This window comes from Cyanistes caeruleus, chromosome 14, assembly GCF_971803275.1.
Source record: "Cyanistes caeruleus chromosome 14, bCyaCae1.hap1.1, whole genome shotgun sequence".
Taxonomy (NCBI): domain Eukaryota; kingdom Metazoa; phylum Chordata; class Aves; order Passeriformes; family Paridae; genus Cyanistes; species Cyanistes caeruleus.
This window is the reverse complement of record NC_141714.1, coordinates 10,519,147-10,545,405: the sequence shown is the minus strand read 5'-3', so window position 1 is coordinate 10,545,405 and position 26,259 is coordinate 10,519,147. Positions and strand designations below refer to the sequence as shown.

At 40.7% G+C, this 26,259-nt stretch overlaps 1 protein-coding gene across 13 annotated transcripts in view; it reads left to right on the top strand.

Annotated features, from left to right (window-relative positions):
* The window catches only part of STAG2 (STAG2 cohesin complex component), a 76,068-nt gene extending 65,843 nt beyond the window's left edge, over window positions 1-10,225 (top strand). For 6 of the 13 annotated variants that reach the window (XM_086850483.1, XM_086850488.1, XM_086850486.1 and 3 more), the window contains exons 26-34: window positions 867-968; window positions 2,427-2,575; window positions 3,105-3,233; window positions 3,579-3,784; window positions 4,173-4,362; window positions 4,478-4,561; window positions 5,344-5,470; window positions 5,795-5,872; window positions 8,306-10,225. In XM_086850483.1, the coding sequence (XP_086706609.1) occupies window positions 867-968; window positions 2,427-2,575; window positions 3,105-3,233; window positions 3,579-3,784; window positions 4,173-4,362; window positions 4,478-4,561; window positions 5,344-5,470; window positions 5,795-5,872; window positions 8,306-8,329 (1,089 nt within the window). In that variant the 3' untranslated portion in view covers window positions 8,330-10,225. Of the gene's footprint in view, window positions 1-866; window positions 969-2,426; window positions 2,576-3,104; window positions 3,234-3,578; window positions 3,785-4,172; window positions 4,363-4,447; window positions 4,562-5,343; window positions 5,471-5,794; window positions 5,873-6,422; window positions 6,834-8,305 lie in introns of those variants that run through there. The other 7 variants (XM_086850477.1, XM_086850480.1, XM_086850478.1 and 4 more) reach the window with 3 other exon arrangements.
* The last annotated feature ends 16,034 nt before the right edge of the window (window positions 10,226-26,259 follow it).

Sequence of the window (26,259 nt, the reverse complement as noted above, 5' to 3'; positions counted from 1 at the left end):
TCTTACTCTGATTGATGGTGTATTTTTAATTCACTTATTAGTTTAGTAGGCCTTTTGAAAATGTTCTTCCCGAGATCAACTCCATGATGTCCAGCCTCATCAAATAATTTAAGTTTAAGCTTTATAGAAGAGAAGTAAAATTTGAGTCCCCTCTACCCCTCCCCCCATTATCTTTATATCTGTTTCAATCTTACTTAAATATAAAAACCTTTCCTGGCTCATGGGATTCACAGCTGCACACTAATATGAGTTCTCATTTTGTGAATATGATAAAGCTTTGCTCCTTGGTGATTTCCTTAAAAACTTAACATTTGGGCAGCCTGCTTTTATCCATCTGAGTGCCCTACATATATTTTGATTCTCCAAATAACTAATTGGGTCTTTCTTAAACCTGAAATACTTAGAAAACTGGACAGACAGCTGTCTTTGTTGGACAAATTATGGCTGTGATGCTGTCTGTAAGTGCCTCCTTTCAGGAAAGAAAATAAAACTCCCCACCACAGTTACAGGAGTTACTAAAAATAGATTCTAATCTTGTACCCTGAAGGGGTGAACACGTGTCATTAACAAATATGTCATGGCCTTGAAGATAAATAGGTCATTCTGCCTCTAAAGTAATACTCACTGCAAGAATGAAAAGTGGGTTTATTCTTTTTGGATTTAGGTTTTTTAAAAATTATTATTGTGGAGGCAGTTTAGAGTGTAATTTTAGTGTAATCATGAACATGTTGGGTTTTTTTCCTTTAGATAGTGTTTAATTTTTCTTTCTAAAGGAACATATCCTAGATTTTGTTTTCAGAAGAATTCAGTAGTTGCAATGTTTTTCAACTAACATTGACTGTTAACTTTTTTTTTGTTTTTCCTAGTATTACAATGACTATGGTGATATTATTAAAGAAACAATGAGTAAAACAAGACAGATAGACAAAATCCAGTGTGCTAAAACACTTATTCTTAGTTTGCAGCAGGTAAGAATTGACAGTATTTTTATGCATGAAATTCCATACTGTAGATGATATCCTGTTGTTTAGTAACTAATTTGAGGTATTGATGAAGAAATTTTTATGAATGGTAGGGATAAATAAGTCTAAACTGAAACACATTTTCTGTGACTATGGGAAAAACTGCCAGAAGTCTTTCTATACTTAAACAAATACTGTACCACAAAATACGTAGGAGAGGCAAATAAATATAAAATTAATGTAACTATGAAACCTTCATAACTCTAAAATAGTCTTGGTAGTCAAGACATAAATACTTCCTGCCTGTGTGGTGGGGGGGGTCTGGGTTTTTTTGTGGGGGTTATGTTTTGCTTTTGTGTCTTGATTTGGTTTTGGGTTTTTTTAAACTATTCTCTGAATTAATTTGAAGTTTTAGTAATTTCTTAATGTTCAATAGGGACTTCACATATTAGACATTAAAATATAATTTAATGCTCTCTTCAGTAAAGTTTGTTTGTATGGAAACCTGATGAATTCAGTTAAAGTTAGCATTTGATTCATCCGCTCACACAAACCATCTGCATGGATTTTATTCACAGACTCAGAACAGCACAGACATATATTTCCAAAACACTGTAATCCAGCATAGATTACTGCTTTCCATGAAAGGAAAAAATCTGCCCAAATTTATTTTCTCTACCCCTGATTTTTTGACTAAAGCTAGATAGTAAATACAGATCTAGATATCGATCCTGGTGGAGACGAAACAGAAATAGTCCTTATTAAAGTAAGGAGTGGTTTGTCAGTATGGATATTGCCAAAACAAGGAAGGATGAGGCCTTTCCTTTGGATAGCAGCATGACTCTTAAGTAGCCGGTGGAACTGCAGTGTAAAATATGTAACTAAACACTTTTTTTTTTGTGATACAAAAGAGTGAAGGGTGTATTAGACAAAATTTAAAAAAATAGAAATTTATTATTGAAGTGAATTACAGTCAAATTTAGTAGGATGAGAAAAGGATTGATCAAAGGAAAGACTGTGAAGTTCAGAGTATTTGGTTTTGACAACTATTCATGAGTACTTTAAAATCTCATAATCAGTGACAGAATTTCTGGTGTCTGGCAATTTCCCTGAAGACGTGTTAGTGTATGTAATTAGGGAATCCTACTAATTTTTTGTATTCTCAAGTTTAGAACACCTGATTTGGTGAAGCACTGAAATCTGTCATCCAGTATATATGCAGTTTGATGAGTGCTTGGACAGTGCTTTTCAAAGTTTATCTCTGGGGTGCAGACTCTCTAGGAGTAGCTTAGACTTTGCTGTCCAAAACGTCTGTGTTTGTCTCTTGGTTTTGTCAGATTAGGAGTGGGAGGAAAAAAAGCTGTGAAACATACTTTTAAACGGAAATTTAGCTCTGTGTATATTGTTTCAAAGTTTGGCATAATTTTTTTAATACATGAAAAATTCTCTATTTATTCCATACAGCTCTTCAATGAAATGATTCAAGAAAATGGTTATAATTTTGACAGATCATCACCGACATTTAGTGGCATAAAGGAACTTGCTCGACGTTTTGCTTTAACATTTGGATTGGATCAGTTGAAAACAAGAGAAGCTATTGCTATGTTACACAAGTAATTGTGTGCTTTGTATTACATTTTTGTAAACACTTATTGATAGTAAACACTAGCATAAGATAGTCTTTTTTGTCTTTGAAAATCAGTTTGTTAATACTAAGTGTATCAGTCATAGAGATGATGTAGTCCATGTATTAATTAGGAGATGGCTGCAGTTTTGTCTCTAAAAAAACCCTAAATGTTTCATATTGTTGGTGTTCTCCAGCATCATCATATAAGTATGTAAATGATAGCAGCATCGATGCTATAATGAAAAAGCCTTTTTAATGTCTGGTCCATAACAATAAGAACAGATCCACTTCATTGTCAGTGGTGGTCATGTTGGCCTCATGCAGAAAACTTGAAATGCAGGGTAGAAATTCTGTGACAGAAAGTGTGTCCAGATTCAAATAATGACTAGTGTTCACTTTTTTTTTGCTGGAATATGAAAACATCAAATTATTGCTTCAAAAGGGTTCAGTTTTGGTAGCTCACAGTGCTTTGAACTTCTGTTCTTTTTCTGATGTAATTTTTTATTTGTTCTTAGGGATGGTATAGAATTTGCTTTTAAGGAGCCTAATCCACAAGGTGAGAGCCACCCACCATTAAATTTGGCATTTCTTGATATTCTCAGTGAGTTCTCCTCGAAACTTCTCAGACAAGACAAAAGAACAGTGTAAGTATTTTCTTAATATTCTTAATATTTGTAATGATAACCACAAAAGACGCACATCAGAATAAATACTTGTGTATTGTTTTCATCCAAAGTGGAATCTTTGACACATAAAGGTAAGTTTACACTGATGTAGTCAAGTATACTCACAGAGGGTAAATTATATTTATTGTTGTTATTTTTCGATTTATGGTGGATGAACAGAAATTGTATTTCGGATTTGCTGTTGTCTGGCCTCTCTTAACTAGATGAGAAACATCAGCTGAGAATTTCAGTAGTTACTTATCTTGACATAGTAACATTTGTTACAGATTTTTTGCATCTCTGTATTTCTCTTTTCATTTAAAGATATGTTTACTTGGAGAAGTTCATGACCTTTCAGATGTCTCTGCGAAGAGAAGATGTGTGGCTTCCTCTCATGTCCTACCGAAACTCTTTATTAGCTGGTGGGGATGATGATACCATGTCAGTGATTAGTGGAATCAGTAGTCGAGGCTCTACAGTAAGAAATAAGAAGACAAAGCCAGCAACAGGCAAGCGGAAAGTACCTGAAGGTAGAACTTCTCACATCTTAAAATTTACTAGAATACATATTCATATAAACCGCACATATTCTTCTGTATTTTTTAGTGTGACTATTGGTATGCCTTAATATATTTTTTCAGAACAAGTAACTTCTGATCATGTATGTGTCTTAGTGGGAAAGCTATTCATTTGATTCAGAGAAGGAAATAAGGGCACTACACAGTGTTAAATCATACAACATAGAAATGCTCCAGCCAGAAATTATAAATCCAGGCCCTTTGAGACACATGTAAGACTTTGTGACAAAAAGTAAAGCAATCGATTCTCTTTGTCATGCATGTAATTTGTGTTTCAACATTGACTTTCAGACTAGTTTGAAAAAAACTTAACAGATGTTCTTCCTGTGTTTGCTTCCAGCTGAAGAAAGCAGCAGTAGTGACAGTATGTGGCTGAACAGGGAGCAGTCAATGCACACACCAGTCATGATGCAGACACCTCAGCTCACTTCCACGATAATGAGGGAACCCAAGAGATTGCGACCTGATGAGAACTACATGGGTGTCTATCCTATGCAGCCTGAGCATCACCAACCGCCGCTCGACTACAAGTATGTACCTGAGTAGGTCTGCTTTGTGTTAGTGTTCATACACAAAACCAGTACATGTTTAAAATAGAATAATGGTCTTTTTAAGCACGCAAGTAACGTGGATGTTGGCTCAAAGGCAACAGGAAGAAGCCGCGCGACAACAACAGGAGAGGGCAGCGATGAACTACGTCAAGCTGAGAAGCAACTTACAACACGCCATGTGAGTGGAGTGACACGTTCTGTCAGTGAGTCAGGGAGGGGATTTATAAATGCAGTGGTAACACCTTTTAAGAGGGATACATCTTCTAAGTTCAAAAGTTCTCTGCATTCTTAAGGACTCTGGTTCTACAGAAAAAAAGTACAGGTTGCAATATGAGTATATGTATTGAGGAGCTTTACATCTTTCCCCTACTTTTTTTTGATTGTTTTAATACCAGTACTTCATGTAACATAGTTTCAGTGGTGGCTTTTTTAAAATCCAGTGACTCTAATTAGTATAATTAGAATTACTCCTTAGTTTTCTCATAAGATATAATGTTTCATGTAGAATTTATGAGGAAGGAGGGTGAACGACTGTTTAGGTGTATTTGTAGTGGTTTTACACATTTACTTTATTTCAAAGACATTCTTCCTGGCCTTATCATAAGGCAGAAAAAATTTTTCTTTAGGTGGAAAAACTCAAATTACTTTTCACTTGAGCATAAATTAGTTATGGAGTAGATCTCCCTGTCGGTTCTCAGACCCTTTCTGAGTACCCATTTAGCAGCGTGCCACAGTTATCTAAACTGACCTTTGTCAGGCATTCTCCCACACTCTCTTAGTATTTTCTGTTGGTTTAACACCAGCTTTCTTTGGTGGTAATTGTGTATTTATTTCATTGCTTAATTTCTGTTTTATCCAATGGAATTATTATTTGTTGAGAGTCCCATACTGAGAATTAGCTTATTAAATAGATAAAAGGTAACTTGATTTAGTGCTAAACAGTATTGCTTTTCATTTCAGTCGACGTGGCACAAGTCTAATGGAAGATGATGAAGAGCCAATTGTTGAAGATGTGATGATGTCATCAGAAGGGCGGATTGAAGATCTTAATGAAGGCATGGATTTTGACACCATGGACATAGACCTAGTAAGAAATTTACTTTTCTTTTAGTGGTTTTGGGATTTGTATTTCTGCTTTTAAAATAAGATATTTGAATTAAATTTTTCTTCTGATAAAACAAAAATCATTCTGGTTGCTTTCTGAATTGTTAAAGGGCTGTGCTGTTGTCTGTGTACAAGAGCCATCTGCTCCAACTGCTATACAAAAAGCAAAAACACTTCCTGTCATAACTAATAACATTTATCACTTGTGAATTCTTAGTCCTTGAGAGTTCAGCTTCACTGACTACAGTGTAAAACTCTTTTTCTGGTGGAATTACACTTAACTTGTTTGTTTGTTTGCTTCCTAAAGCCACCGTCAAAGAACAGGAGAGAAAGAACAGAACTGAAACCAGATTTCTTTGACCCCGCTTCAATCATGGATGAATCGGTAGGTTAACTTATGTAAGGGGAAAGTAATGTAAATCAGTCTTAAGGTTGCCATACTCTCTTCAGATTTTAAATGGAAGGAATGCAATCTTCAGGTTGCCATTGTTATAGATTATTTTGACAGACTGGTACAGTAAGTCAGCTCCATACATTCTAGGATAGTCAGTGTTCCTTGCAAGTTTATAGGATTTTTGTTCTTAATATCTGTATATAGTTATGTAAAAATTAAAAGCCTATGATTCTGAGCAGAAAACACATCTGTTATGGAAAAGACCCTTGCAAAGGCTGGTAGCAAAGAGCATTAAAAAAAAAAAGAAATGTGCATACATAGTATTAAAGGCAAGTTTCCTGTTGTGCTGAGCTTAGTTCAGTGACTCTGATGTCATTATGAAATGTCAGCTTTAGGTAGTTTGCATTTTGTGGTTTGGTTTTCGTTATTTTTTTTTAATTGGCATGTTTACTTTTGTGCATAAGTAAGATAATGGAGAAATAAGAGATAATACAGATATCTGTTTATAGAGATGAGAGGTATTTTTTCTTTCCATATGAAGTTTTAGGTCCAAAACATCCGAAGTCTGTAGTTTCTGCTTGCAGTTGCCCTTTTATCCGACTTGGTAAATCTGCAGTCTCTATTCTCTTTTAAAAATCTGCATGAGGGATTCCTTCTGTCTTGAACCACTTGTAAAGTATGCAGCCATTTTTGACCTTGGGTAGCTGGTACAAAATTACACTGGAAATAACAAGCTGCAGCAAGCCAGCAGAGGACAGTACAACAAGGCTTCCTGGGAATCTTGGACAGCTTGGTGGAATTTGGAAGATGGTTATGTATTTTTTTTACAGTATTGTTGCAGCATGAACCTGTTTATGGGAGAAAGAAGTCCAAAATACTGTTTTAAATGCAAATCCATATATTTTGTACCAATAGGGCTTTGCTTTAGTAATAATGAATCAGTTAGGTTGTGTGTCTGGCTGTTGTGTGTTCTGTTCCTGAAGTAACACCAAGAAAATATCTCGCCTGTTCTCTGACATTGTTTTACAATAGTACTTCCCCTCCTCGATTTTTCCTGGACTGATCTGTGAAGTACCAGTCACTTCTTAGTCTGACAGTGCTGAAACCTTGGCCCTCTCCAGGTTGCATTGAATTGATTTGAGGACCCTTTTAGCTTTCCAGCTCTAGCGCTAGCTGGGAGCGCTGTAGCAGGTTGAGTTTCCCGGGCGGCCCCGCTGTGCCGCGGGCGCAGTGCGCGGGAGCGGCCGCGCGGGGGCAGCCGCCGGCAGCACAGCAGCGCGGGGAGCGCCGGGCGGGGCCGCTCCTTTACAGAACCCCCGGCCACGGGATAACGTGCAGTCAGTGCTCAGTGTAACCAAACCATCGCACACATGCAAAAACTTATCAGAATAAAGTTAATTCACTTTATTCATATAATTTATTGCAGAGGTCACTTATTCTTGGAGTTGTTGCGCTTGTTTTTAATAGACGTAGACATAATAAAACTGTTTAATTTACTCAGATGCACATGGTTTATGATCAGAGTTCTAGTCTGATGTACCCAGTTATTGCTGGCACCAGTTCTGTGTGGTCTATTGTAGGAGGCACCCAAAGTGAATTTAATTCAAAGAACAGAAAAAATGGTTTTATAAACAAATAAGTATGAGCAGTAGTGTTAAGGTTCAGGAAAATTCAGTCTTTGACTTTTGCTGATTTTATAAAGTCCTATAAAAGCTAGGACAGTCACAAAATCTGGATCTTTGGGGGTTTTTTGGCTCATCAGTGGTCATATGTATTTCCATTGGCACAGAAAGCTGTATGGCTTATTGTGACATGGGAAGTGGAAACTGATTCTTTGTTTCAGGAAAGCTTTTTCTTTCCCTAGTTACGCAATCTCTTGAAGTACAGTTGCTTGATTTTGTCTGATGATTGTTTGATTTTTCACTGTCTTCCTGACAGAGTGGATACATTTCCTAGGAAATGTTAAATTTGTGTCCTGGTTGGCTGATGTGGGATGGACTGTGGTTTCTGTGATCACAGACACAGCAGCGGCCAGTCTCCTGGAGAGTTTTGTCCCAGGTTTAGTGCTGGTAATAACACACTTGATTTCAGATTAATGCCAACAGAATGTCATTGTCAAAGAAGTCTGAGTTAGGCACCTAACTAAAAACTCTTTTGCAACTATTACCTAAAATAATTAAAACAGACTTTATTCCTACTAGATCTAGTAAATTTCAAGTGTGAGAAAAATATTTCTAATGAATGAGGAGCCCTTTTCATATTATTACCTAAATCAGAAGTGTGGTTAACCTGGTTTAGAAGAAAAATAAACTTAATAATGCCTTAATATATCTTGAAGTGTCTTAAATTATATACTAATTGCTTTGTTATTTGTTAAATGTGTATTAGACTACAAATTGACACCATTTCTAACTTTTTTTTTAGGTTCTTGGGGTGTCAATGTTTTAATACCAGAGCAGCAAATAAATCAGTGGTGAAGTCATTTTCTAAGTGGAAGAGGAAGTTTTTCAATACAAAATTGTGGTAGATACAGTGAAATTCTGAACAGATTTTTCTCTAAGGAGAATGACATGCTTTCAAGATCAAGTGCATTGAAGGGGCAGTTTTGCTTGCCTGAAAGAAAAAACGAAATGTAAAGGACAAGTAAACAATTTGAGGATAAGTTACACTTTTTGTTGGGAAAAAAAATCAATATTTTATTTATGTGCTATCAGTTTATTTCTGGATCATAAGAAGTATTCCCTCTGAGTTTTAATCTTAACAGTCTGAGAGGTGTTTGGTACAGATTTGAGCCCCTCTCTCTATACATTTACTGGCTATACTAAATAATCACAAACTCTGCTGGATTGCTGTTCACGTCCATGAACTGTAATAGTAGGTGGATTGGTTTTCTCACAGTGATAGAATGAACCAGAAGAGTTGTCAGTATTTTCAATTAAATTCAAACTTAAGCAAACGAAGGTTTGTATTAATTAATCATGGAAAAAAATACATAAAGCAGAATTTTAATAGCTTTTTAATCTAAAACACATTTTTTATTCCAAAAGCTTCATGTTAGCCTTCTCAGAAAGGTCCATAAGCTATAAGCTACCAGAACGTAACAGATTTCACTCTTGCTTGCCCATTACCAACCCTGAAAGTTTGCTTGTCCTTTAAGAAAAATGTAATGTTGTGAAATTCCTTCCAGTAGTGCCACTGTATTTTGTCTCCAAATAAAAGAAGCTTATTGTAGTATGTTTGCAGAAAAATTCTAAACAAAAATTATACAGCTTATTAGAGTGTGGGAATAGGGATCTAAATTTTAAATAAAATTATATATATATATAAATTGGTGCTGATTTTATAATTGCGCAGTTTGTTTAGTTTTTTCTTACTTTTAAATTCCAACTTAAAATTATGAGGTTTCAGAAATATATTGAAAGTTTAACAATGTTTAAAAATAGAAGAGCATGAGAATTCATGCTTTAAAAATGATTTTTAAATTTGTATTTTATATTGTTTTATCTATCTGTCTTTGCAAGCAGTCTTCAGGTTAAAGATACTTCTAACAGGTTACAGTACATTTCCTCTATATGTAAATTAGATTGGATAATAGAAACTCATAAACAGCCCATAATATTCTTTGAAAGCTAAGCTTTAAACTTCATTTTGTGTCCATTCACGAAAAAATTAAATTTGGTCTAAAACAGAAAGTGGATCTATGCCATTTTGACATTGACTCATTTTGCAAGGCTTAGGCAGCTAGACATCATTTTAAAGGAAATATTAACTTATATTACATATGTATATTTTTTGTCAGTTGTCTCTCAGTTCTTGAGGTATATTATTTTAATCATTCCATGCCTTAATACGCTTGCAATACAAGAATCTCCCCAAATGGGTGAACACAAAAGGCTTCCTGTTTTTAGACTCAGAAATCAAACATTCGGCTGTGGTAGCCAAAAACCATAGATTATCTAAAGGATCATGATAAAGTATAATTATTTTACTAGGTCATGGGGTAACAACAAAATCAAAACTAGATCTGCCTAACTCATTTTACATAAATAAATACTCTCATGTCTAAAAGTACTGCCTATATTGTTTTCCACACCACTGCATTTAATAGAACTGCTGAGAGGACTGTATATATGATTTTAAACTTAAGTTGATTTTTCTTACTCTTGAAGGAGTGTTTCTTTGTGAAAGCAGTTCTTACAGCTTTGTTTTCAACCAGCTAAAAATGTTTTATATATTTACCTTAACCTGTTGTCCTCCACATTCTATTGTCCTAATTGTACTGTTTTCTGATTTGTATTTATGTCTTGAGACAGTAACTTTTTGAATAAAAATAAACCTACAGTATGTTGTATGTTTGATCTTTTTAAATTGGGGTTATGGGAGGACAGTGAAAAAAGGGGTATGAGTAATGCAAATGTTATGTTTATAGAAATCAAAATCTTTTTCCATGTCTTTTAAGTGTTTGTCTCAGAGTTGGGATAATGTATGAAAAACTGCACTGTTTTATATTTGTAATAAATTGTACAAGTTTTTAAAATGTGAATAAAGCACTAATTGGGTAATAATTTAAAGCAGAAAAGTTAATGCAATCATGATTGTTTTAAATATGCTTTGAGATAAACTTGTTAAAAGAATTAGTGTAAATACAGAGTGAGCTTTTGAAGAGGTTAGTACCTGCAAATAAAATTTTTAAAATTTGTATAGAACTTTTACATGCCAAGAAAGCAGTGGTTAATTATTTTTGTGTTACGTTTTTTAAAGGTGTATTAATAGCCTTTCTTTTGGTTTCTTTTTCTTAATAACCATTATCTGTTTTTACTCAGAATGCTTTTGATTCTGACATTGGAGATGCTGTACATAGTCCAATAGAAATACCATTAAATGTGTATGCTACTTTCCATTCCTTAAATTGATCCTACACCTGGTAAACATTCTGAGCTTAATTGGCCAGACAGCAAGGGAATGAGGGGAAAACCCTAAACATCCCTTCCCCTCCCATTCCCCTCTCCTCAACTACTGAGCACCTCTAGCTGGGGACTGAAAACTCCTTTCTGGTACAAGAGGTTTTAAAGCAGTAATTTTAAAATCTTAGAGATAACACTTTTAATCCTTGCTAATGTAACTTCAGGAGTTTTGGGTTGGTTTTTATTTTAGGTATTATTATTGCAAATGTTCATTATTCCTGTCTCTAAATCCTGCTGTAAATTCAATAGTATCTTGTGGAAAACTGTTTTATTAGGTTCTAAGTTTATAATGGAAGAAAAATACCTTTACTATACAGTGTAAAATCTGTTCTAGTTAAACCTTTTTGGTACAAAAGCCTGTAAATGGAAGAAATTGGAGTTTTGAAGACAGATATGATAAAAATGTAGAAAAAAGCAAACTAATCAGAGAAAGTAGTCTGTCCTCTGGTTTACCAGAGAGGCCACAGGGAAGGTATTGACACAGAATGAATTTCAAAGGAATAGTCTCCACATATTCTGTAAAAAGTATTTCTTGATATTAAACAACCAAAGACAATACGTAAGACGTTAGTGATGGCTGTTGTTTGTTTGTTTGGTTTTTTCTCCTTTGGTTGGTGTGATGCTGATTCCTGTAGTGTGTTAGAAGTCATAAATCCCCATCTTTAATCTCAGTATTGCTAAAAAAATGCCTCTTTAAAATCTGCCCCTCTGTTTTCCCCCTAATATACTCATAGATTTGTACTTGTGTGGGATTTTAGGACAGCAATACAATTAACTTCCTACGCATGCTGGATTTTTTGAGTTGCTTTGATTCACAACGTGTTGCTGCTTTTTTACCTATGGACACTTTTTTTTTTTAAAAGCCTGATGAATATCAAGGACTTGTTCATTCTTTGAACCATTTGTCAAAATTGTGAATTTGTGCTTCAGAATTCTTCTGGTAAAACACAAATTGATTCTTTAAAAATATTTTCATTCCTACTTAACTGCTTTAATTTAATATTTGACCAGTGTATGATACTGAAATGTAGCTTATGCCATTGTCTGATTTTTCATAATTCTGTGTAATTTCTTGTCCTGATATTGTTTAATTTCATATACATTTGTTGGCATCCAAAAGGGATCATATTTTTGATGGAGGTGGATGATGACACATACTCATGAAACAACATAGTGCAGGACAATATTGTTCTATAATTCTGTTTTAGAAGTAACAATTCCATGTGAATTGTACCTGTCATTTTCTTCAGCTGTCTGTCTCTCCTGTATCCCTCTTCATATTGGTGATCTTTCTTGAATCTATTTCTTTGATTAAATCTCCATTTTCATATTTCTTTAAAGTTTTTACCAGTTAGATGTTGTTACAGCTGTTGTAAATGGTGGCTTCCAACTAGAGAACTCAGTTGCTGCTTTTTGTTGTGTTTTTTTGTAGCTGCTGCCAAGTTTTATCTGGTTTTATTTACCACAGCTAAATTATTGTGGCAGTATAGTGGTAAGAAGCTATAACTGTGCCTAGCAAAATGATCCAAAGAACGTTAAAGTGGTTGGATGGCTGACTGACAGAAAATGTCCCTGTCCTTCAGAGAATTTGTACGGTTCTTTAACGTCATCATGCTTCCTAAACCTGATTGTGTAATTACTGCTGAGCTTTTCTCAGCAGTTTTTTGATTGGAAAATAAGAGAAGTCATCATGTTTTGTGTATATTAACTGTTTTTGTAGAAGAAAAAGCTGAAGTTAGCCACTTTAAAAATGCAAGTTGTGTTCAGCTGATAACATCTTGAATTCTGCACTTTCAGAAAAGCTATTTAAAAGAACCTAACAAAATAAAATATAAAAGTAATAAAACCTTTGGAGGCCTAGAACATATCAAATTAGGAAGATGTGAAGTTGGTAGTTACTTCATGAAAGCACTCAAGTAATACAACAAGTCTTGGGAAAATGAATTAATGAGCTTGCAGACAGTGTCCTGTTTGTTGAGGTGGGTAATAGCAGATGAGAGATCAGTGCACACAACGGGAGCTTGTTACCTGTCTGGTGGGCTGTGGGTACAGCTGGAATGATCTCTCAGAAATTTAGCAGGGATGGTCTCTGTGCTCATGTAGCCCTTCTCTAGACTGCTTTTTCAGTACCTTTGCCCTTAAGCTTTTGTCTCTAAGTCCCCTATACATCTGTAGGGCCACAGCTATGGGACATGGTGTGAACACTGTGCTGTGGTTCCTGCAGCTCATGGGAGGGCTGGGTTGGCTCAGGACTTTAGCACTGCTCTGATCCCAAGCTGGCCATCACTGGGGTTTCCATGCTGGAGAGCTGCAGCCCCTATATCCTGACCAGGTGCTCCACATGACACCTATTTCCCATATGGCTGTCAGGGAAGCCCTGCATTGGCTGCTGCTTTGTGAAAAGCAGTTAAACCACAGTTTTTGAATGACATATGCACCCATCTCTTACTATTTTAACACACGCTTTTCACAGGCTTAAATTCTGTTTTCTTCTTTTCAAACTGCTGTACGCCACCAAAAGCAAAAAGGCAAACCACATCCACTTGTTTTTCATATCATGCACAAAAGCACTTAAAGAAGTGGCATATCTTATATTTAGCCTGCTCTTTGTATTGTTCATCTTAAAACACTGAGCTGTCTTTTACACAACTGTTCTTACGTATCAACTGACAAAAACTGTCTTTCCATTATTTCTGTTGCCAGTTTATAATCTTCTGAATCTTGAAAAGCCGATTTTTTGGGGTGGTTTTTTTAACTGAACACTTCCATTACAGACAAGAATCAAAAGTGCTCTGTGAAACCTAGTGTGGATTAAGGAAGTGGCATTGTCAGTGAAAACAGTATCTTGTCACTTCCATTCTGTTTGAGGGACTGATGGTGTTACAGTTTGAGGGCTTGCTGTGTAAATGCTTGTAACTGGAGAAATGTACAGATTGGGACTATTGGTCGTTTTCCTCGTTAGGGACCCTTTTTTTCTTGCCTGTATCAATAGCTTCTATGTGGTGAAAGCAGCTTGTTGGCTATGAAGTAGAAGAAGCACATGTTCTATTTAAAGCTGCTTTCATTACAAATTCTCTCTCTCTTTTTTTTTTTTTTTTTTTTTTAAACCTTGCAATGCTTCATCTTCTACTTCAGACTGACTTTTAACTGCATAGTTTACTAGTTCACTTGGGTCGGATTTGTAGATCTGACAGAAAGAAAGGGTGCCCTGTAGAACAGAGAGACTGCCAATGATGCAATATCAGCTATTTGTGTTAGCTTTTCCTGGGATTTGTGTTGAGTTAACCAAAGAGAAATAGGCTGTTTCTGTTTGTTCTGGCGCACTACTGATTTGTCTCAGATTGTGACAGAGCTGCAGATTTTGTGGATTAAACAGTTTAGAAGCATTGTCTCTTCACATGCTGCTTCTTTAGTTAACAGTGTTCAAATTAGGCCACTTGATCCATTAGTAAAGTTCAAAAGACACGTCTGTTAGTTTTTTCTTAATCCCTACTCACAAGGAAAGTCAAGTTTCTTCTTTTCTTTTTGAATTTTATTTGCTGTTCATCTCTCATTCATTTATCTGAAATGAATCATGTGTGGTCCATGGAGCCAAACCACAGCACTCAGTGATGCATAATCAAAACTGGTAACTTGGCAGGGTGTCTTGTGGGTGGATAACGACTGGTGTTGTACCAGCCACAAACATACACACAGATGAGAGCTCCAGATCTCATTTACACTGACATAACTCTCATTTGGAGAGCAAAGATGCTCTGACCAGTCACCACATTAGGGCCCAGCTGACAGCTTGGCCATCATGTGATTCCTCCTCAGGCATTGCCTCCTGCATGGTATCAGACATGTGGGGTGCCTATCTTCTCTGAAACGGCAGTTTATTATTATTAATTATCATTCCTATTATCAATGAGCTGTCAGCAGCCTTTCCAGTCCTGTAACCCTGGGTCAGCCACCTTATGACTCCCTCAATTTAATTTTAAATTGCTCAGTGTGGTCAGCCTGAGCCAGGAAATTCAGTCATGTCTCACCTGCCTGCAGAGTGAGATAATTAACTTCTTTTCAAGAAAAGATTAGAAATAAACCAGCCTGATTTTGGGTCAAGGCTTTCAAAGTGTTGTGGTATGGGAATAAAGATAAAGATCTGATGCATCAGCATAAAGTACACGCCTAATCCCTGTAGGACTTAGTGGGGACCCTCCTACACCTGTGTAACATTACTGACTGGGATGATTATTTTCTGAATTTCAGAGCAATGATTCTTGTGAGGAGGGACTTTTCCATACAATTTTAAAGTAAAGGAAGGTGCGTGTTACAAGAATTTGGACTGAATGAGCCATGTCTTTGCTCAGGTACAGATCATTAAATAAACTGATGTTTATGGTACAGCTGATTATGAAGAGCTTTGCTTCCAAAGGACAAGTTGGCAATTACAGAATGTAAAGCTCAAGTAAGTAGTACAGACAGCTCAAATCAGTATATGTGATGCCTTGCAGCTTTTGCAAAGTCAAAGAATTAATTCTATTTTCATTGTAGTACCATAGCATTTAGGGGAGAGAGTTCCCTGGCTTTGTATGAGAGTCAGCTCTGGGTAGATAATTTGTGGTAATTTATTCATTGAATTTGGCCTCTTTGATTTGTTCAAACATTGGGTGTTCTTTCAGTTATTTCTGTTTCTGTTGCCACTGTCCCTGATGGAGATTCAGGTATTTTTTTTCTGTCACTGCTCCAAAACACAGGGAATTTTTCTAGTTATCTTTGGTTCCTATTGTATTTTTTTAATATATCTCATTTTTGGACAACCAAAGCTTTTTAATGCTATTTCAGTATGGTTCTTGTCACCTAACATTACCAAGTGAAGATAACCATCATCCTGACAGAGAACTTGAGACTTTTATGACAGCTTCTAGTCTCCAGCAAGGAAAAGAAATTGCGACCAGATCAAGGATATGTTGCAAGTAATTTTTTATGACATCCAAAATGTTGTAAAAGCAACAAAATGTTTGTTACTGTATCCAGACCAGATACAATTTTTAGTGAGATTATAGAGTTGTGGGATGGGAAAGGGGTTCTATGCCTGTCCCAGTGGAGCACCCTGTGCCACAATTGCTGTTTCCATCACTTGCCCCAGCCAGGAGGAGCCTGACCTCCAGAGTTGGGGGCTGCCCTGTGCCCTGCTGACACAGCCTGGTCCCTGCTATCTCCCAGCCTTCTTGGGGCTGGATTTGACCTGATGTCCTCATGGGAATGTTGCTGCCATGCCTGGTTCACAGCTGTCTTCCCCCCAGGATAAGGTCTCTTGCAGGGCTGGGGATTTCTGCCCCCGCCCCATGCTTTTTATTCTTCTATCACTTTGTTCCTGCAGATCTGCACAAACTAAATCTCTTCAAGAACATACAAATAAGCAGATCTGTTCTTGTCACTTTGTGGTAAAAAAAAATTAATCATTTTTTCAGAGCAGAGAAACCACAGCAGGGTGAAGATAAACTTTGTTAACAAGACCCTTTCATTGAGGAGAAGAATAATAGTGATGAAGAGAGCAACCTTAAAGGATACTTTCAGAGGTTTTGTGGTGAGAGTTGGGCTAAGGATTGATTCTCCACTGTGTTTTGTGACCTATGTCTGGGGACTTTGTCTCTCCCCTGTGTCACTGGGGCCCTGGGAGCTGTTGCAGGACACTGGGCAGGGTTGTGAGTGCACATGTGTCTGACTGGTCCCTGGAGCCTCTTTGCAGTTTTAAGTGCTGAATGCTGTTCCTACCTGAGAGAAGCTCTGCAGGGTGCTCCAGCCTCCCCTCTGCAGAGGGTGAGGATTTACCTTTGTTAATGAACAAAATAGAAGTACTTCTGGAGTCAGTGGAAATGAATTTATCAAAACAGGCTGAGTTCTCCATCTTATAAAAATATTAATATGGAAGAAAAGTATTAAATTTCAGGAGCCTAGAAATGAAGGACCTGACAGAGTAGAAAAATAAACCAGGAGATTTTTGCATGGTTTCAGTGGCTGAGAAATTTGAGAGCAGATTATACTTTTCAGTAGTGTCAGGATGTGCTTTACAGATACTCTGGTTTAGATGTGTAATGGAAAATAGGTTTTAAGTGCTGGAGTGTTGCTGTGGATGATACCTCTCCGTGGAGAGAGGGGTCAGGTGAGTGCTGCTGGGCTCCCTTGGAGAAGGCTTCAACATTCTTCACTTGCTCAAAATTTGGGGAACTGAGAATACTTTTTTTTTCAGGCCTAAGTGCAGCGTGGATGTAGCTAAATTTATACTAAAATAGCCCAGAAGTGGATGTTGTGGTGCTTTATGTTGTACAGATACTCTTACCTCCCTGTGTGGGTCCTGCAGTAGCCTGAGAGATGCCTATGCTTCACAGCTGAAGCGACCCCTGCAACAGCAGGGTTGTCTCCCTGGTATTCTAGGGATACGTGGCCACCAGAAGAGCTCCCTTAACAGACTTGAATTATAGTATAAATTCCATATTCTCACTATGATATCTCTGGGGAACTATCTGGGCTTGTTTCACATCCACACTTCATTATGGATCAGTGGGGATGAATGCTGTGTAAGCTGGTTGTTCCATTTCCATCACAGGAGCTGCTCTCTATTTCTCCTGTAGGAACCCTCTCAAGATAATAACTAAAATGGGAGGTCCTCACCACATGGTAGTGTCTCCAACTGGCGCCTTGAGATGTTCTCTCTCAATCATCAGTGAAAAAAGATGTGTATCAATGTCTTCTGGATTGTGTTCTCTGCTAATATGTCTTACTGTGTCCTCTCAGTGGCCCTCCAGTTAAAAAGAAAAAGAAATTTAAAAGTTTGAGCATGTTCAGCAGGAATTTGAGAATACAATTCCACAGAAGCTAGTCATTCAACTTGACATATTTTCCCCAATTTTCTTTTAGTCTGTCTTCTGAATGGATTTGTCACAGCAACAAAGTTTTTCAGCCTGGGAGATACTGATTATTTGCCCCCCTTTTGTTGCTGCCTGACCTAGGTGTAGGACAGTCTGGCAGTGATGTCTGTGAGCACTCACCCTCACCTTGGCCTTTGGAGACACACAGCCTGTGGATACCAGTAAAGCAAAAAAGCAGTAACATGGGGAACTGCATGGCTACTGCTAGGTAGCTGATAATAGAAGATACACAGCTATATAATTTCATTAATAGCAGTTAATTTTGTCAGTTCTTTTCAGCCTTGGGTATGAAATTGGCAGTCTGACCAGAGTGCTGTCCTTGACTTTTTTACTGCCTTCCATAAACATTCCTTCTCAAATTGTTGCAATTTCTCGACTTGTTCAACATTTGCACAGTTAATTGTCAAATATATTCTTGGCATAGGAAAAGAAAAAACGAAACAAAACCGACACAATTTTTATTTAAAATTTGAGTAGTTTTCTACTAGATTTTGACTAAGTATTCAGCTCCTGAGTGGATGTCAGGGTTGAGGTAATGCCACCTCCTTCACCAATTAGGACTTATCAGTGTCATTTAAAAAGGAATTTAGGATCTATCAAACTTGATATGCTTCCTATTAAATAATGAAGGTTTCTGTCTCCACCCTCTCTAGGGTACTTGAAGTCTCCTTGGCTCTGTAGATGAATTTGTTTTAAGCCTGACTAAAACTTTGCAGGTTCTTCCTTCCATCAGTGAGGCATTGTTTGAGTGATAAAATAGATGTTCAAGGAAATGGGAGCAAAGCATTCTTCTTTCTTAAGGAAATGACCACAGTAACGTCAGATGGCTTGGTTTTCTTTGCCTCCCCTTTGTACTTTGTGTAACTGGATCCATTTTATTGCATCTCTGCAGTGCCACTGTGCAGAGCGTTATGGCCATGGAGCTGAGCTGGTGGCTCTGTGTTTCCAGGGCTCTCACTGAGGAGGGGCTCTGGGCTGGGGAGCCATGGAGAAGAGAAGAGCCAGCAGTTTACTGGAGATGGATTGGGAGTGGCTGGTGAGCTGGGGGAGCATGGGAATGGGTGCCCTCCATCAGCTGGGAAACCAGGAGAGCCTCAGGTGGGAGAGTTTTAAATGGCTCCTTATTGCCCTCCTTGAAATTGTGCAGGACTGTATCCCCCCTCAGAGGGGCTCGTGTTGGAAGTGTCTTGCAGAGGTGAGTTCTCAACACCCTATGACATCAAATTCTTTGTGTTGAGCGGTGCTATTCCCCACAGCAGGACAGTAAAGGTTCTACAGTGCTCTGGGTCCAGCAGAGATGGAGGGAGAGGGGTTTGAACTTCTGTAAACACTTTCCTGGGCTGTCAGTGGGGCCACATGTCTTGTGTTGTCCTGTCTGACAGCTGTTTCTGGATGGGAAGTGTGGAAGTCAACATGCCTGTGGGAGAGGGTTGGATACTGGCTGCTCGATTCACTCCACAGTGGAATTTTAGCAAAAACATCATTCTGTGTCACTGCAACTGCTTGACAGAAAGAAGGCTGAGCTGTGGGAATGGTCGAGGTCTGATGTACACACATCTTCTCCAGTGCCAGGTTGGTGTCCAAGCCATTGAACAGATTTTCTCAAATCGTTTCAGTGTCTTTCAGTAGCGGTCAAGTCTGTGATTCCCTGCAGCACTGTTGGAGGCCACATGGAGCCTCCCATTAAATTGTCATTTCCTATGATTTCCTTCATTCTGTCATGAAAGACCACCTTCTGCAACTTTTAAACGTTCATGCAAATTAAAGTCAGAATTCAGCTTGAAAAGGTTCTGCATACATCTGAATAGCACAGCAGAATACAGAAATTCCAATTTCACAATATTAGGTAGGGCACATCCTTACAAGCAGCATCACACAGTGTTGCTGAGTGCTCTCCATAGACAGGAAGAGATGCTACAGTCCTCTTTCACTGCCTTCCCAACTTCTGGGAGCCCACCTAACTGAGAGGCAGGGATGTGCCAGAGCTGCACAACCTCGGGGCAGACGGGCAGGAAATGGCTTGAGGGAAGATGGACAGTACCATTTGGCTTGCTTAATTGAGGAGCCTTTAGACTCCTTCCTGCTGTTTCTCTGCCACAGGGTGGAGCTCCGTGTTTGTCTTCCATTCATAAATGAGGGTGGGGAGTGCTATGGGATGCACAGGGCATCCACCTAAAAACGCAGTGTGAGAGGAGCTGTGACATCACGGGGTGAGCTGTGGGCTGGCCTGTGCGGGTGCAGTGAGCTGGAGTGTCCCTTTCGTAATTGAGTTTGGGGAAAAGACAGAGGGGATAAGAAGAGGAATGGGAATCGAATGAGATATATTAGAGAGGGGAATAAGTACTGTAGGAGAGGGAAAAACAGGGAAATTTGTTAATACCAGTCAAGCTGGTTATTTCTTGGTTAGGTGGATCCACACAAGCCCTGGGAAAAGAGGCCATTGAGGAAAATGGACCTGCCAGCAAGTGGAGAGAAATGTGACTGAGGAGGAAACTGCTGGTACTGCTCTAAAATCCTGAGCTTTGAAGGAATCTTTAGTGTTGGGTGGAAAATCTGAAGTCACTAAAATGGAATGGAATGGAATTGGGATGCCACAGAAGGTAGAAATCTGTGCATAAACTTGCTTGGTGATGATGAGCTGGCAGGAGCTCTGCTCAGGTTGCTGAGGCAGGAAAGGCAATTCCTGCCTGCGGAGAATGGGCCCCTGTGGCAGGACAACTTCCCCTGGCAGTGGGGCGCTTTGCAGGCTTTTGAATCTCTTTCATCACAAAATTGTGTGTGTATCAGATGAACGAGAGGCCCTGTCTCGCTTGTTCAAACCCCAGCAGGTGAGAGAAAAGCAGCTCCAAGGCCTGTGCTGGGTTCTGGCTCCTCTCCAGACTCCCAGCCCCCAGCCCTGTGTGATGCCACAAATGAACACTCAGCCCTTCTCCACAAAAAAAGGGGTTTGCTGGTGTTGCAGGATGTATGGGTACAGCTCCTCCTGCAAGTGAGTGTGGCCTGTTTGAGTCCCTGTGTGCACAGAGCTGTTCCAGGGAGTCCCTGGGCACTGGGATGGGGCAGTGGTTACAGATGGCTCCAATCCCACAGCTGTGTGTAAGAGCCGAGACCTGGATGGAAACGAGCTTGTGAATTTCCCGTGTGCTGGGCAGCAGTGCACTCCCTTTAAAGAAGTGAATAATTTAAAAACTGATTTAGTCAAACACCTCCAGTCCTTGGGTCAAGTCTCTCCCAGTTGGCCACAATAGTATTTTCTGTCCCTGACAGCCTCCAGCTGTACCCCTGGTGGGCTGTGTTCCCTGGGGTCTGCCCCTGCTGTGTGAGGGGCCATGAGTGCTGGACCCTGTTCCCTGTGTGTCCAGGGAAAACTGAGCCATAGAATTATTTAGGTTAGGAAAGAACCATCACTGTTGGGATCCACGACAACTACTCACTCACCCTCCCCTGCCACAGCTGGGCAGAGGAGAAGAAAAAAAAATTAACTAAGTGTTCATAAGTTGATGTAAGGGCTGGGACAAAAAGACTCCAAGGGCAAAACAGGCTCAGCTTAGAGGCACAAAGTGAATTTATTGCTAGCAAAATCAGAGGAGGATAATGAGAAGTAAAATAAGCCCTTAAAACATCTTTTCTTCCCCCAACCCCTCCCTCCTTCCCACTGACTGCACAGGGAGACAGGGTGTGGGGGTTTGGTCAGTTGATCACCCAAGATTTTCTTCCACTGCTCTGGGAGAGGAGTCCTTTCCCTGTGAGACTTGGGGATCCCTCCCATGGGAGATTGTTCTCCTTGAACTTCTCCAGCCTGGCTCCAGATCTCATGAGCAGCAGCCCTACTGCACCTGCTGCAACCTGAGTCCCTCCTCGGGCCCACAGCCCTCCCAAAACTACTGCAGCATGGTCCCTCTTTCCACAGGGTGCTGTCCTCCAAGGACAGGCTGCTCCAGCCTGGAAGCAGGGCCCTCTCTCCACTGGGTCTGCCACTGGATCACAGCCTGTCCAGGCATCCACCTGCTCCAGCATGGGCACCTCTCCCCCGGGCTGGGGGTGGATCTGCATTCCCTGGGGATCCCCACGGGCTGGGGGTGGATCTCTGCATTCCCTGGGGATCCCCACGGGCTGGGGGTGGATCTCTGCATTCCCTGGGGATCCCCACGGGCTGGGGGTGGATCTCTGCATTCCCTGGGGATCCCCACGGGCTGGGGGTGGATCTGCATTCCCTGGGGATCCCCACGGGCTGGGGGTGGATCTCTGCGTTCCCTGGGGATCCCCACGGGCTGGGGGTGGATCTCTGCGTTCCCTGTGGATCCTCACGGGCTGCAGGGGCACAGCTGCCTCACCAGGGCCTGCAGAGGAATCTCAGCTCTGGGGCCTGCAGCACCTCCTGCCCCTCCTTCTCCACTGACCTTGGTGTCTCCATGTTGTTTCCCTCACATGTTCTCACCTCCTCTTCTCTGACTAGAAAAAAGCTGTTCCCCCCTTTGTTTTGATTTTCTTTTTAAATCTGTTATCACAGAGGCATTACCAACCTCTCTAACTTATCCAGTTTTGGCCAGCAGCATGTCCATCTTCACAGCCATCAGGGCTTATCTCTGATGGACATGGTGGAAGCTTCCAGCAGCTTCTCACAAAAGCCACCTCTGTGGCCTCCTGCTACCAAAAACCAGGCTGAGCAAAACCAACACAGACTATCAAGTCCAACCATTTAGACAGCACTACCACGGCCACTACTAAGCTATGTCCAAGGGCCAATACATCTTTTAAATCCCTCCAGGAATAGGGACTTGACAATAGGCTGGATAATGCTTGCTGTTCAATGCTTGACAACCCTTTAAGCAGAAAATATTCACAAATATCCAATCTAAACCTCCCTGGGCACAATTGGAGGTAATTTTCTTTCATCATGTAACTTGTTACCTGGCAGAAGGGCCCAATTGCCACCTGGCCAACCTCCATTCAGGCAGTTCTGGAGAGTCTGTGGTCCCCCTGAAACTCCTTTTCTCCATACTGAGTTCTCCAGCTTCTTGTCTTTGGACTTGTGCTCCAAACCCTTCCATGTTAGGGTCCAGCTCCATGGCCCTTCTCTGGATGCACTGGGAACACCACTCCCACTGCCTTGCTCCATTTCCCACCTGCCCCACAGGGGGCAGGGAAAAAGATTTATGTTTGTCCTGAGTAAATGGCCACAAGGTGGTGGAAGAAAGACTTTAAGTGGGGTCAGCTTGAGGGTGCTGTCCCTAAGGCACAGTAATTGGTGGGGATGGCCCGAGCAGTCCCACCAGGTATAATCTGACATTCACATTTTGTCAGGCTGGGCTCCATCCTGTGGGTGTCTGTCTGTCCATCCCACAGGTATCTGTCCTGCTTTCCATGCCCTGGAGCCTGGATGTGAATACTCCCACCATCTTGGCATAGGACCTTACTGGCTGGAGAGGAAGCCCCCTGTATTCTGGGCTTATGACAGAAGCCTGCAAAGGTTTTGTGACCTTTCTTGATGGTTCAGGAAGGGGAAAGGAAAAAAAGTGGATTTTAAAAAAATGCTTTGTTCTTGCTTTGGGGTTCTGCAGCCTTTCAGGCACCTGAGTAAATGTTTGTTCTGATTAACTGCTCACTCTGCATCTCTGGTCAGACTAAAGTGGTTTGTGCTGGGTCACTAATAAAAAATAGATATTTGCATTTCTGTTCCAAACTGTGTTCAAAGCACCAGGCGTGAGTGATGGCACTCGGTGAGTGCTTACTGCGTTTCATTGCTTGGCCTGTGACTCCCGTCTGTCTGCTGCTTTGATACCAGATCTCCAAAAAGGCCCAGAACTCACCTGGGGATGGGTTTTTAAATGTGCATCATCTAATTCGAGTACAAAGCAGTTGAAGAGTCTTATAAATGTAATCACTCAGGTGCTTAAGTTAAAGCACTATCTCTTTGTAAATCCAAACACCTGTTAATCTTCAATCAGAGCTGTTGGCTGCTGCCTTTTTTCTCAATTTATTTATTTTTAATATCTAGCTACTAGTATGGCAGCATTTCACTCTTCAATATCAGGGGGAAAACCTATGCAGCCTTTCTGGCAAGAATGTCTGGGGAAAGCAATGTGATTTGTGTTTGTGCACGGGCAGTGACAGAATTGAAGTGTAAATAAGGGTTCGGGCTGTGTAAATCTGTGCTGCAGGAGGTGCTGCTTGGTGGTAAATCCCTGTGTCTCAGAGGGAGGAGGCAGCAGGAGCCTGTCTGGGCTCTGTCTCTCTGCGGAGCAGAGCAGTGGGTGAGGAAGGAAACAATGAACACACACATTTTTCCATCCCAGGTGAGACTTTGGCAATTTTTTTGCTTTTTCAACTTTGCAAATTTTGCAGGTGCGGGGTTTGTGCTGCCCAGCAGCTGAGCCCAGGGTGATCCCACTGCAGGGGTGCTCCAGGGCTTGCTCCATGGCTGTGCCTTGTGCCCCTGGGACATGGAGGGAGAGTTTCAGCATGTCAGGGATTAGTGAGTTAAGGCTGGATAAGGCACCATAACAATGGGGGCAGCACTGCTGGGACAGTCCTATAGTCCCCTAAAATGGACTTTGTTTGCTGGCACTGGTGAAGGTGCCCCAAGGAGCCCTGCAGTAGGGGCCCCTGCCCCCAGGAAATGCACCTAAACCTCCTTGCAGCTCACACTCAGCAGGCACTGGGTGGAGGGGTGGGCTCCTGCCCACCCCCAGCTCCCTCAATAACTGTATCTGAGGAGAAATGGGTTTTAATCCAGAAGGAATTTTGATTAGGGAAGAAAGGAGGCCAGTTGCAAAAACGAGAGGTGAAGTGCTGGGCAGAGGTTTGGCTTCTGCCTCTGACCGCGGTTTCCAGACAAAAGGTGTATTTATAGAACAGTCCAGAAATAGCAGTGTGATCTATCTACAAGACACTTGATGGCTGCCAAGTCATTTGGGGTGGCTTAGCCATTTAAAATATTTCAGGCACAGAGCAACATCAGCTGCCATCAAAGCCTGCATGGAAGAGCAAGAAGTGTCTGGGCAAGGCAGCAGCAGCAGCTCTGAGCCCTCTGACCAGAACTGCAAGGCAGCCATGCCATATTTGCAAGCATTGAAGTCTAGTATTAGCATCTTTAACTTATTTATGTTTGGAGTCCAAGTATGATGGAGAGAAAAATAGTTAAACTTTTCTTAATTCTTTTATTTATTCCTCCCAATCAAGCCTGGCTTTCCCAAGGGAGCCACAACTCAGCCCTTTCCTACTCTCCTTTCACAGAAGAGGACAGGGGGAGGCAAGTCCCACACCCAGATGAAAAATAATACAAAGGGAGATGCTCAGAGGCCTGAAGCTCCTCTCCTATGGAGACATGCTGAGAGATGGGCCTGTTCAGCCCAGAGAAGAGAAGGTTCCAGGGAGATTTATAGCACCTTCCAGTTGGAAAGGGGCTTTTGACAAGAGCATGCAGTGATAGAACAAAGGGAAATGGCTTTAAATTGTCAGAGGGTGGGTCTAGGTGAGATATTAGGAAGTAATTCTTCCCTGTGAGTGTGGTGGTGAACTGGAATGGGTTGCCCAGAGAAGCTGTGGCTGCCCCATCCCTGGAAACATTCCGTTCGGATGGGGCCCTGAGGAACCTGGTCTGAAGGAAAACATTCCTGCTTATGGCAGGGGGTTGGAAGATGATCATCTTCAAGGTGCCTCCAGCCAAAACCATGCTGTGATTCTACAATTTGCCTTAAGACCCTGCAGGGCCCCAGGGCCCTTCCAGCCATGCACAACCACCACAGACATACACAGGGCTGTTCCCTCTGTGCTTTGGGTCACTTGTAGATGCTGATGGATGCTGGAGGGGAAAGAGAAGCATTGTGTCTGCTTCCCTCATGGATGAAGTCATGGTTTGGTGGAACTGGAGACTTGGCAGCACTTAGGTAAATAAATCAAAAAGGTGGAATAGAGGGGCTGGACAAGAAGGCAGCTCTTCTGCTTCCCCTGGAGACAACACCCAGTGTTTGGTCTTTTGGATCCTCTTGGATGCTGCTAAATACTGGGAAGCCTTTGTGCAGCCCAAAGGGGAGGACCACCCAGAGGTGTCCCACAAGCCCCATGGATCTGTGTAATGCAGACATCTGTGGCAAAGAAAATAATTTCATTGGTTTCAAGAGGCTGAATCAAGACTGGAAAATGTGAGTGTTAAGATTACTTTTGTTCATTGTTGCATTGCATCGATTTTTTCCGTACCAGCACTGCTCTGTGAAGGGCCGTGTGACAGTCCCCATGGGGCCACTTACACGGGCAGATCTGTGCTGCACACTGTTGGGGAGTAACTCATCTGTGGAATCCACTGTCTGAAGGGCAGCTGGATTTGCCAATATTTCTGGCTGTATGCTCATTTCTGATAAAAAGGGGAAAAGAGAGCTTCATCTACTGAGTGGCCAGTGCAAATTTCATGTGATATATGTTATTTGAGGGCTGAGGGGCAGTAGACCTTTTGGAAGCTATTAAATAACTGTACTTAACAATGACTTAAAAGTAACTCTATTTC